The 12,444-nt window shown below is 31.9% G+C and overlaps 1 protein-coding gene across 1 annotated transcript; it reads right to left on the bottom strand.

The window, feature by feature from the left end:
- Window positions 1–8,149: 8,149 nt before the first annotated feature.
- Window positions 8,150–11,646, bottom strand: LOC147398837 (MYB-like transcription factor EOBII). The gene is made up of 3 exons (XM_086448171.1): window positions 11,471–11,646; window positions 11,195–11,324; window positions 8,150–8,629 (listed from the first exon to the last, which is right to left on the bottom strand). Exons 1-3 carry the CDS (start codon window positions 11,604–11,606, stop codon window positions 8,332–8,334), a joined length of 564 nt encoding a protein of 187 aa, XP_086304297.1. The 5' UTR covers window positions 11,607–11,646; the 3' UTR covers window positions 8,150–8,331.
- Between the last annotated feature and the right edge of the window lie 798 nt (window positions 11,647–12,444).

Here is a 12,444-nt window from a genome sequence, read left to right as displayed (position 1 = left end):
TCTGAAAGTTGCGAAGAAGACGAAGTTTCGGCTGAGGCTGAAATTTCGTTTTTAGTTTTTATTTTTTATTTGTTAACGGGGAGGTAGTTGTAAATAACGAAATTTCATCGTTTTAAACTCAAGTCGCGATCTGAACCGTAGATCTGATCGATATCGAACGGCTGAAATGGTGAGTCGCGATGTGAGTCGCAAAATGAGTCTTAGGAACGCGACCCAATAAGTTATAGATAAAATTATAATATAAGTTATCAGTCGGGTCACCTAATGAATGAGCTCCTCTATACGAACCCAACCTAAACATGAGTCTGACCTAGCCCAAATTGATAATTAAACAATCCTAATAATACTATATGTTGACAACAAATTTCACAAAATCTACATCGAGATTCGTGAAATAAGATCGCAAATAATTTTATATTGATTTTGATATAATAGATATACAATTCTCAGTGTTTTTCTCTGATTAATAGTCAAGTACAAAAATAGTGGTGACACTGTGTAGCTTTATTCTCTTCAGGTTTCGTGTGTGATCGGCTAAGAAAGTTATTTTGACAGTGATTTTGTTTGTGCTTGATATTTTGTAGAGATTTCTGTAGATTTTCTTCTTTTTGAACTTCGTGTTTTATCAGTTGAGAATGATTTATTGAATTTTAAATAAGGATTTTTGAGCTTGATCTTCTGCAGAGATTTATGTAGATTTTATTGTATCTGAACTTCATATTTTATTGATTGAGAAGTATTTCTTGGATTCTGAAGAAGGACTTTTGAACTTGATCTTCTCTTGAATCAAAATCTAAATTTCTTTTGAAAAATTTTGTTTTATCTCTCGAGAAAGATTTGAAAACTTCTTCTCTAGAGGGAAATTTCTGTCTTTTGAGAGAAAGTGATTCCAATCCTCCAAAAAAATGAAAGAGACTTTGATATTTATAGACTTAAAGATAGTTTAACTTTCCAATTATTATTTAACTTAAAGAGCTTTGATTGATTTGTTTAAAGATTAAACTCGTCCAAATCCAATTTTAAGAATTCTATGGATTTTTTGATAGTCATTTATTTAAGTGTAGGGCCCAATACTTAATATGTGGATCACTTGAATTTATTGGATAATGGACTTTCTTTGAGAAAACCCAAAAATTTAAAAGGCTCATCCCAATTAGTGGTCCCAAAATGTTTGGATCCATTTACGATTTTTGGATTTTATTTTGATTCATAAAATTTATAAGGGCCTTTCTAAAAATTTCCAAGTCCACACAACCCTAACCCAGTCCACAATGGTCTGGCCCAAAACTAGCCCATTAGCATCATTAATTGCCATGCAAATTCAGCAAAAACATAATGGTGACCAATTTCTCGATCCTTAGTTGACAATCAGTTATTGAACTAAGGATCATTATTTTACATGAAAATTGAAAATAGTTTGCTGACTTCACTTAGTGAGTTGGTTCCTGGGGACGAGACACCTCAAAATCCAATCAAGTTGAGTTGAGTTGAGTCAGCTGAGTTTCGATCAAATCAACTCAACAAATTTTAAATCTATGATATAAATGAAGTTATTTGTGATAGATATATTTTTTTTCTCTCGCTGACTAGGCAAGTATGGTAGTTAGTTGTCAACGAAACATGGTAAATTCGATGCCAAAATTCCTCGAATTTGGTTGATCCAAATAAATTTGATGGACCTTAGTGTCGAATTTACCTCTTTTTTCGTATAGTGATTCAATGGGGTTTGAATCTTGGTGATGGAATCAACTCTCTACATGCCTTCAACAACTTAGCTAAGTTGCCTTTTGTTGTTTTTCTTCGAATAACTATATAACCACACAAGTGGAAATAAATTCTTATAAAAAAAAACACAAAATCCAAAAAAAAAACTCAGCCAATGATTTAAAAATATCAGACAAATCATCTGATCAAATATCGAACGAGTCAATCTAACAGACAATTTATATCGGCTGAGATCAAGAAGATCTCAATCATCTCGATCTTGGCCAGATTTTAAAACAAACACATGACATCAACAAACACATGTCAACAAGCACATGTTGAATTACAATTAAAATATCAATATAGTGAAAAAAGAAAAAGCTTTAGATTTACTAATTTCCCACGTTTTGTTCACTTAGTTGTCTACCCATGACGAGGTGCACATTTTTGTTCACATGGTCATAACCTCTTGTCCCTCTCAACAGTTCTTCAATAGCTCTACTCAATTTAAAGATGTGACTGATACCAAAAATAATCCACACGAGTTCTTTTCGTGTGATCTAGGACAACTCCAAAGACTCCTATTTGAATTTACTCTTTTACTCTTTCCCCCATTTGAAGCCAAAACCCTAAATAGAAGTACTCCAATGTCTTCTTCACCATATCTCCTTTTTTGGATCTATAGAGATTCTCTAATGTCCTAAAATGCCAAGTGGGTCTGTAAGACAAGTGTCATCAAATTGAGAGGAGCGGATCCTCTGTAGTAATTTATTCCTGTAGTTGCGTGTAGTGGATTTTGATGGTTGAAGTAGTGCCACATCACCAAGACAAAAAAAATTAGTGCGTTCAAAAATTGAAGTTTGGGACCATCCATTTTCAAAGCTTATGATTAGTCTCAAAATTTTTATTTTTTTTTCAATTTTTCTTTCTAAAATCAAATCTACAAGTACATGATCGTTGTACGTTGGAGTGTTGGATTTTCCTTTTTAATTTGTTAATGTCTACTATTTAAAATTCCCTACAGGAAATTATAGGAAAGAAGTACCATAGAGGATCCTCTCTCAAGATTGCATTGTCGATTGTAATGGAATCTAGGGTTTGATTAGGATTTTTTTTTACTTGTTAACTCGAGAAAAAGAAAAAGAAAAGGAGAAAAGAACGATAGAAATAATTCCCCTCATCACATGTGCTGATATTTTTAATGGATATATGGGTGGATATTATTGGTCTACGGGTTCCATGTGAGAGACTTCCTCTTATTGTGTAAATTATTGTTAGGCTCACGCTGAAAATCTTGTTGCATGGTCACGTAAAAAAATGGCTAAAATGAAAAAGAAGGGATGGGGTTTACTATTTATTCACTTGTTGGCACGTGTTACATATACTTGTGGCGTCCAGTTGGGACATGTATGGGTATGTGTATGTATGTGTGTAAATATGCATGTATGGTGATGTGCATGCTTTGAATTAGCAGAGGAGGCCAAGCCCAGAGAAAGCTTTAAGGGGGAGACTTTATGGGTTTTTTTTTTTAATCATATCATAAGAGACATACTCTCGTCCCAAAATTTTTGACATTCAATTTAATAATTGAAGTTGATTAAAAAAATAATAATAAAGAAAATAAAATGAAAAATGAAAAAGAGAGAGAGAGAGAGAAGAGAAAAGAAAAAAAAGAAAAAAAGAAAAAAAGAAAAAAAGAAAAAAAGAATCATGATAATCTGACTCTCTCATGTGGCATATTCGATCGATTCCCTTAGGTGTGTCAGAATCATAGATTTTTTTATTGAGATACCTAATTGGTATTTATGAGGATGTACAATTGTGTATTTCGAAGCATAAAAGTATATAATTCTAGCACAGCCCACATCAAGAGAGTCGATTGAGTATGCGAGAGTCATATCATCACCACTCAAAAGGAGAGAGAGAGAGAGAGAGAGAGAGAGGAGCATATATTGGCTTAGGTATCTTTATAGAATGATTCATGGATTTATCCACACCATGCATAACATGATAATTTATGATTCCTTGCCCATCATCATCATGCGTGAAGCTTTCAAGTAGGTTTAAGGCTTAGATCCGAAAGACTTTTTGGGGGATAAAAAGAATGATGACTTCTGCGTGTGTACTTTAACAAAAAAAAATATAATTGTAGATAGAATCGAATCCAAAAATTACATTTTTGTCTACTATCTGAAACAATTTAAGTTATTGATTTTAGTTTACAATAATTTTTTATTATTATTGGTAAGCTGAGGATTAAAAAGACCCCACCCTTCTATTAAAATTATCAAATTAATATAATTACAAAAAATAAAATATTCAATAAATCTTGCAAAATAAATCTCTCCTCCATAATAATGGAAAAATCCCTCTCAAATGCTCACAATAGTCCTGAAAAAAAATTCTGCCCTCTTCCCCACTTCTCTTTATTTATGTAATTATCGGGGCTCCCTACATCTAGTTTTGTCTGTATACAATAAAATAATTATTTGTGATTTTCTGACTCCCCTCCTCCTCCATACTCTCCTGACGTGTGCCAGAACCATTAAATTGTTTTCCTTGGGAAACACAATTGCACATCCACAGGAGAGTATGACGGAATACGTAAGGGGGGTGTTTCAGAAAATCATTATTCTAAAATAAATAAGAAGCCAATTAGGTACATAAAATCATAGCTAGTTGGGTTTCTCGAATTTAAAACAAACTCTTCCTTTTAAACACCTAAATTGTAATCAATTCTTTTTTTATTTTCTAAAATATCATATTTTCCCCTAAGAAAGATAACTGCTGATTTAAAAAAAAAAAAATTTGTTACTCCAAAAAAGATGGTCGGGGCACACTGCCCCTCAACACCCCAGCCAGCTCAGCATGAAGTTGGATCCACTCCACCACACTTGATGCAGAGTCCCTTCTACCAAAGTTACTTCCAATGGAAGACAAGGCATCATACAAGATATGTTAATATAATTGTGTCCTCACGTTTATTTCCCCATTCGATATACTAAGAATATTAGTAGGTTATAATATGCATTATATAAGGGCGTATGCCATATCATTACTAATATATTTTAGGAAAAAATACTTAAAAGGCCTTGGTTGAGGAACGTTTTTCTAAATAGTCCCTGAGTTTTGGGTGATCTCTTAACAGTCTATTTAGTAAACTTTTCTTTTCTTAACAGTTTCTGGACCTCATCTCCCCCATTTCTCACGATTGAATGATGATTGTTCAAATTTATTATTTTCATAAAAAATTGTATTTTTGACATCTCAATCAAGTTTTAGAAATTCCATTCCATTAAAAAAGATTTAAGAAGGAAGAAGAGCCATTTTTTAAGGGGTTTTTCACTTTTTTTCTTATTTTTTTGGTGAAAATCGATCAAGAATGATTCTTTTAATTTGAAATTATCTAAACAAATTGTTATCTCAAGTTTTTAGTTGATATTTCTTTGTATTTTAGTTGAAGAACACGAAAATTGAAAATGGATGGGTTTTACCAGTGAGTTCAACAATAAATAAGAAGTGGTGAACTCGACAATAAATAGTGGTGAGTTTGACAATAAAAAGTGTGAATTCGACAATAAATAAAAAGTGATGAATTTGATAATCAATAAAAAATAGTGAGTTCGACAATAAATTAAATAATATTGAGTTTGACAATAAAAGTTGTGAACATGACAATAAATAAAAAGTGGTGAGTTAGCCAATAACCATGGACTATTAAGAAATAAAAAGTTTACTAAATGTCATATCAAGCTACCGTCCAAAACTTAGGGCCTATTTAGAAATAAATCCCTCCACCAAGGTCCTCTAAATAATTTTTCCTATATTTAATTGCCAAATAGGTTGAAATGTAAGGAAAGCTACGTAGTGTGAATTTTAACAATCAGAACTATAGAAAAGGGTCTATGTTAATTAAAATTTTCTTATATATTTTTGGATTCATGAAATTTTCTAGAAAAAAAATCCTATTAGATTATTTTTTTTCTCTGCTAAGGAAATGTATTTGAAAGATAAAATTTCCACTGCTAAATCCTGTGCTGGTACTGGAATGCTGTCTCAATAAAATTCTCAAATTTAACAATAATTTAAGAGAGTTACTATTTCCACACCAACTTTTACTAACACCACACCAACCGTGTGCTACTCTTTGGTGATTTACATAGGAATTGGTGACATTAATTAGTAAAAGTTGGTGTGGCAATAGCAGGTCTCTAATTTAAACATAGAACCAGAAAACCCACCCAATCGCTAACAATATAGGTCATTGATATAAACGTAGTTTCATAATGTGTTTATTTAAGGGAGGGACCCCTTTTAGCCCCAACTTATCGAAAAAAAAAAAAAGAGTTTCATAATATGTTCAAGAAATATAAATATGTAAATATTTATTCTAAGTAGGGTTTACCATGCCATCAATGTAATAGATGTAATACAATCTCTTGTTCATCGCCATCAAAATCATCCTCTTAATTTTAATTTCCATTTTTTTTTTTTTCATTTGTCTTCGGATTTTTCAAATATTTTTGTGAAATTTATGGTAAAAAAAGCATGTCTGTTTGTTCAACCTAAAGGAAAAGGTCTATATATTCTGTTGAGTACGAGGTCTTGAACAACTGTATTGGAACCTTGATGAAATTAAAAGAAGGAAAAGAGAGATTTATCGGGCAAACTTAACTGCTGCATTTTATTACAAAAACTCACTTGAAGTTGTCAGAACTCTAAGGGAACCTTAGTTTACCAAGTTTGTTATTCAACAAAACTTACTCTATCAAGTTTGTTAACCAAGAACCTTGGAGTGGTGATCCACTTCATAAAATTTAAATTGATGCTTTTAATTTGTTTGTTACTCAACAAACCATGAAGTGGAATCTAACTGTGTCAATTTTTAGATATGATGCCTTTGCATTATAGAGGAAAAAATTCTAAGAACTTTGAAAAAAAAACGTGATCGTTGAATTTTAGTTTTAATTTGAGAGTTTAGTAGTCATCCATTTTCAACTCTTGGGATAAAGTTAAAATGGATTTTTTATTTTTTATTTTTCCTTTGAATTTGAGTTTTTCCATGAAATCTAAAATGTTATGATGTTGGATTTCTAATTTTACATTCCATGTGGGTCCAATGACTTTTAATAAGATTTGAAATCTTAGTCATTCTTGCCTGATTCGTAAAGGTTTGTTCGGTAGTAATAAAATTGCAACAGATAGGTGTGTCTGGTAAATCTCTCAAAGAAAAAAGTTTTTGTGTGATTAAAAATAGTAGCTCTTCAGTACTGTTGTATTTAGTACCTTCAGATTTTCAACGAAATACCCATCAAGTGAGAGTAGTTCATTATTTTATTAAACCAAGGACGAGAATGTCTTTGATACTCTGTCAAGAATCCAGCTATGCTGGAAAGGATGAATGCCCATCTCTAAGGATATGTATAAGACACATATAAAAAATAGAGTCGGGATAATTTGACTTCCCCACATGGCATACTCAATCGACTCCCCTGACGTGGGGTGTGCCAGAACCATAGATTTCCTTTCATTGGGATACACAATTGCACAAGTGTATATGGATTTGTAGTTGTGTATCCCGAGGCATAAAATTTATGATTTTGACACACCGCACGACAGGGAAGTCATGTTATCACCACTCATAAAAATATGTACCATCATAAGAGCAACCTATGATCGAGGCGGGAGAGGGGTTCAAAGACGATATAGTGGGATATTTTGCTTCATGGTGTATCTTGTAATTATATTCAATAATTTTAATAAAAGGGTGGGGTCCCTTTAATCCCTAGCTTACAGATAAAACACTAGTCTCTGATCTTATCAGACCTCGGCTCGAACTATGACAAAGCAAACTCCATTTTTCTCTAATGTACAAAATCGAAGTTACCCTTCTAGTAGAATTATTCTAAAGAAAAATGTGGGGTATGACTCAACCAACCAACAAACAAAATTCGAGACAGAGAGAAGAAAATAGAAGATAGAAGAAAGAATGGTAAACTGGGGAACCTCGCAGCTACTCGTAACTAATGATAAAAATCACATAGAATGGTGATCACAATTATCGAAAATCAAGAAAAAAGATAATAATGATTCAGCTAAGAATATCCTAAAAAGAATGATAAACAAATATATGCAGGTGTTTTCTCTTTTGCTGAGTTTTTTTTTTTTTAATATAATTTCAATTATTTCATTAGCAATCTTAATTTAAATATCGATTTTTTTTGACAAATACCATATCAATGCTTAACAACAGAGAATATCAAGCAAATTGACATTGTTTTAAAACCTCATTGAAACACTTGAATTGAAATATCAAACATATCTTTCTTGTCTCTTATTGTGTTGAATCTCTTGAACCCATTGCTTACTAGCATTTCTTGCTTGGAAGCTGCACTAAAGATTTTTTACTTACCAAACAAAAATAAAAGATTATAAAATGAAGATAAATAATAAGCAAAATATATAACCTCATTTAATTTATACATAAGCAAATTTAGTTCATAGTTCTATTATATTACAGCCAACATATCGACTGATACTAGCATTTAAAAAATGCTAAAACTTTACTATTGACAATCATGTATACTACACCAAATTATGTTTTTGGATAATTGGAGTTCTATTTATTCAATCACCATTAAGGAACTGCATTGACCATAGTTCCTCCAAGCACCACAAGTTATCATTCAGTTCGGCTGGATTAGGATCTGTAGGAAAAGCCTCGAGATTCGTATAAATTGGGGAATAATTTACGGTTCCATCTTCATTGCCCGACACGTGACTTGTGCTAGCACTGTAGTTTTGTTGTGAATTCTGACCCGAGGAGGTTGCGGCTGGCTTAATATGTTTTTGAATTTTCGTCCTCCAATAATTCTTTATTTCATTATCGGTTCGCCCTGGTAGGTGCTTTGCAATTTTAGACCACCTGTATTAACAAAGAAAGTGTAGAATAACAATCAAATAAATGTAGATGTAGGCCATTTATCTCGCCCCTGTTAGTTGGGTCTACGGGTATATAGACACCCCATCAAAAAAAAAAAAAAAATGTAGAAATAATTTGTTCACACTTCGACAATGAGACACTGTTTCTCATACCCCTCTTACTCTCATAAAGATCGCTCCAGGAAATTAAGCATACTAATGATCACATATTGCTTCGTGGGTTCGAGTCCAGCTTACCCATAAAAATTAAAAAAACCAATAAAAAAAAAATCACTTATTGCTCTATGAATAAACATTAAAAGATGTAAATATAGAATGATCATTGTTAAATTTTTAATCTTTTTTTTATTATATAAAAAGTATTTATAAATTGCATTATTAATATACATGTCATGTGCTTCTGACTTCGATTGCTATTTAAGCTTTTGATGTGGACCCTTAAAATCAAACTGGTTGGAAGATCTCTTATCCTTGAAAAAACAAGTATCAAATCATCTTGATGTGGACTCCTTAAAATCATGTAAATATATGTAAATAAAACACTCAAATAATAACATAAAAAAGATAAATGGGATCATTGTCATTGTTTAATGGAATTTTCGTAAATAATTTTACGTCTAAACTGTTCGAATACTTACAAAGGTGAATTAAGACCGAGACCTCGATTCGCTTTGAAAGATAAAAAAAATCTTGGAACTTACTTGGATCCGAATTGATGGATTAACAAGTCAACCCAACCCAACCCGTTAGCCGAAGCATCACAAGGTAGGAAAAAAAAGGATATGGGTTGGATCCATGGGGTTAGAGGTCCATGCCCATTGGCTATAAGAGCCAAAGTCGCTTGATTTATGTCCTTCTAACTCATGGTAAAAGTGACATGTGACCGATTGAAATAGTTTAGCCAAAGAAAGAAACATTTTATTTCCATGGCTCTCCTTCACATCTAAAAGTAGAAAAATAGAAGAAAAAATTGAGGTACCTTGTACAATTGGATAGCTCTTTGACAGCTTTGCTGTATTTATTTTATTACTAAAGTCAGAGATAAAAAAATAAAAATAAAAAATTCAAATATCCCGATTGAAACAATTATCACCATAATATTAAAAAAATTCCTACAAATTTAAACCAACTATATATAGAATATTAGAGATAAAACATATCATGTTCTCATTAAGATCAGAATTTATCTTCATGAATAGTGGATATATATGTTAGGTTGGATTATTTTTTAGAGTAGTGATAATATGACTCACCAGGTGGCATACTCAATCGACCCCTTGACATGGACAAGTTCGAGAATTGTAGATTTGTAAGCCTTGAGATACATAGTTTCTTCAGGATACACTTTTTTTTTTAAAATATGGGAAAGTGCATGTATCCCGAGACGTACAGATCTACAATTCCCAAACTTGTCACGTCAGGGAGTCGATTGAGCATACCACTCGGCGAGTCATATTATCATGACTCTATTTTTTATTAGTCTAGAAATCAGATGCTACACACAATTAATACACTTTTTAACATTGATCAAAAGATCCATTTATTTAGTATAGATTATCCAAGTTGTGGTCTTCTACTTGAACCTTTAGGATGAATTGGTTGATTGACTGTACTCCATCATTTAAAAATTCCCTTTTGCACTCCACTTGGATGATTACACTAAAAGTAATTAAAAAAATATTGCATTTTTTTTTTCTTAAAAAAAAAAAAAAAGTGTTGTTCCTCAATTATGCTCACAAAATTTTTTGCAAGAAAATATTTTGACATTTAGGAATCATGTTTACAAAGTTACATTCCCTTAAAATACACAGGTTCATATTAATTTCTAAACAAATATTAGAAAATAAATACCTTAATTAGGTTTGAACTAAAGAGAACATGAGCAAAATCAATCGCAAAACACGAGCAAAGTAGAGCATGAGCATAGAATACAAGACTGCAAGTTAAAATTAAAGTTCAATCCTAAAAGATTAGGTATTGGAGTGCAAGCAGGTTAAAATAGAGGTTATATAAAAAAAATAATAATAATAAAGGATTTTTAAAGGCTAGTGTTCAGCTAGTTGGTCCCTACATTAAAAATAGAAATAAAGTTCTTTTCTTTAAAAATGCTCTTTTAAAATAAAAAAAAAAACAAATTTTCGCATGGGAAATAGTGGCATATATGAAATTTCTGTAACTATTAAAATATATATACATATTTTGTCACATATTTAAAACTAACACAACCCATCAAAAGCCCATTTTTGTAATTTAAAGATAACACTTAACAGAAGGGGAAGTGTCAAGACTAAGATATGGGCTTCAAGTTTGTGCAAATGAGGATTGAAATTGGTGCACTTTTTCTTCCTGCTGGCTCATGCACAAAAAAAATAAAGGAAAATCTAAGACAACAAACAAAGAAGGTAAGGTTTATTTATTTATTTATTCTTTCATTTTAGAGAGCTTTTATGTCATACCAACTTTTACTAAGACCACCCCAAGATTTGTGTTAATTCTTTGGTATATTTAATTAATATCATATGAAATTTTAAACATATTATAGGCTTACCTGTTTCCCCACCTAGAATGTAATTCCATAATTAAGAGTTGTTCTTCAGGTGTAATATTACCCCGCCTGACGTCGGGCCTCAGGTAGTTCAACCACCTTAGACGGCAACTTTTTCCGGTACGTTTAAGACCTATTTAAAGCAAAGATTATGATCATAATTAGACTTTAATTTGATTACTAGGTTTTACTGCCAATATATATATATATATATATATATATATAGAGGAAGAATTATTAAACATGTTCAGTGGGTATGGAAAGTTCGAAGAACATTACCTGCTGATCGAGCTAGCGTGTTCCATACACCTTCTCCGTGATTCGTGATGTAGTTGATCAGAATCAAGTCCTCTTCCATCGTCCATGGCCCTTTTCTTACTTCAGATTCTTCAGAGTTGCATGGCTTCTTATCCATTTATTTGTGGGGGGGAGAGAGAGAGAGAGAGAGAGAGAGAGAGAGAGAGAGGTGAGGTGGGAAAAAAGGTGGCTATGGGTTTTATAGAGGAGTTCTAAAATCGATTTTTGTGTCTTAAATTTTTAGAAAAGTGTTTTTTAACCTAACCTTCATACCACAATTAAATATGTAATAATCAAGTACTATTGATGCACACATACATACATGCTTTTCGTGTATGTCATCATTGGGTTTATTTATTGTCTTAAGAGCTGTTTGGAAAATATTGTGGTATAAATGATTCTGTTTTTCAGACAATTATGATTATAAATAAAAAGCGTCGTGATAATCTGACTACTCCATGTGGCATACTCAATTGATTATCTGACGTGACAAATTTGAAAATAATAGATTTGTGCTCTTCGAGATACATTGTTCCCTCGAGATACACTTTTTATGAGGAAGTGCAGTTGTGTATCCCGAGAAGCACAGATCTACAATTCCCAAACTTGTCGCATTAGGATAGTCGATTGAGTTTGTCACATGGGGTAATTAGATTATCGCTACTCTTAAAAAAAGTAAATGTCGTGTTGAATTACCTTTTAAAAGAAAATTTACCAAATAATTAAAGATGAATTAAGATCTTTATAGTGAAAATAATGTCTTGGTCCACAAGCTAATTTTGGAGACATTTTGGAAGCATGAGAGAGAGAGAGAGACCTTAACGTCTTGGTCCACAAGCTAATTTGGGTTTGTGTAAATTACATTTTGTTTTAATATTAAATAATATAATATATTTTCTTTTTCTTATTTTTTAAATAATTAATTACCAATCATAGTCCGCATAATCATGCAATAA

This window comes from Akebia trifoliata, chromosome 7 (assembly GCF_017979445.1).
Source record: "Akebia trifoliata isolate Shusen 1 chromosome 7, ASM1797944v1, whole genome shotgun sequence".
Classification (NCBI taxonomy): domain Eukaryota; kingdom Viridiplantae; phylum Streptophyta; class Magnoliopsida; order Ranunculales; family Lardizabalaceae; genus Akebia; species Akebia trifoliata.
Note: the sequence above shows the minus strand (reverse complement) of the source record. Positions and strands in the feature narration are given on the sequence as shown.

Coding starts and splice junctions, on each gene's coding strand:
- LOC147398837 (XM_086448171.1), bottom strand. CDS start 11,606: ATGGATAAGAAGCCATGCAACTCTGAAGAATCTGAAGTAAGAAAAGGG. Junction 11,325..11,470: donor CACGCTAGCTCGATCAGCAG/GTAATGTTCTTC, acceptor TGCTTTAAATAG/GTCTTAAACGTACCGGAAAA. Junction 8,630..11,194: donor CATTCTAGGTGGGGAAACAG/GTAAGCCTATAA, acceptor TTGTTAATACAG/GTGGTCTAAAATTGCAAAGC.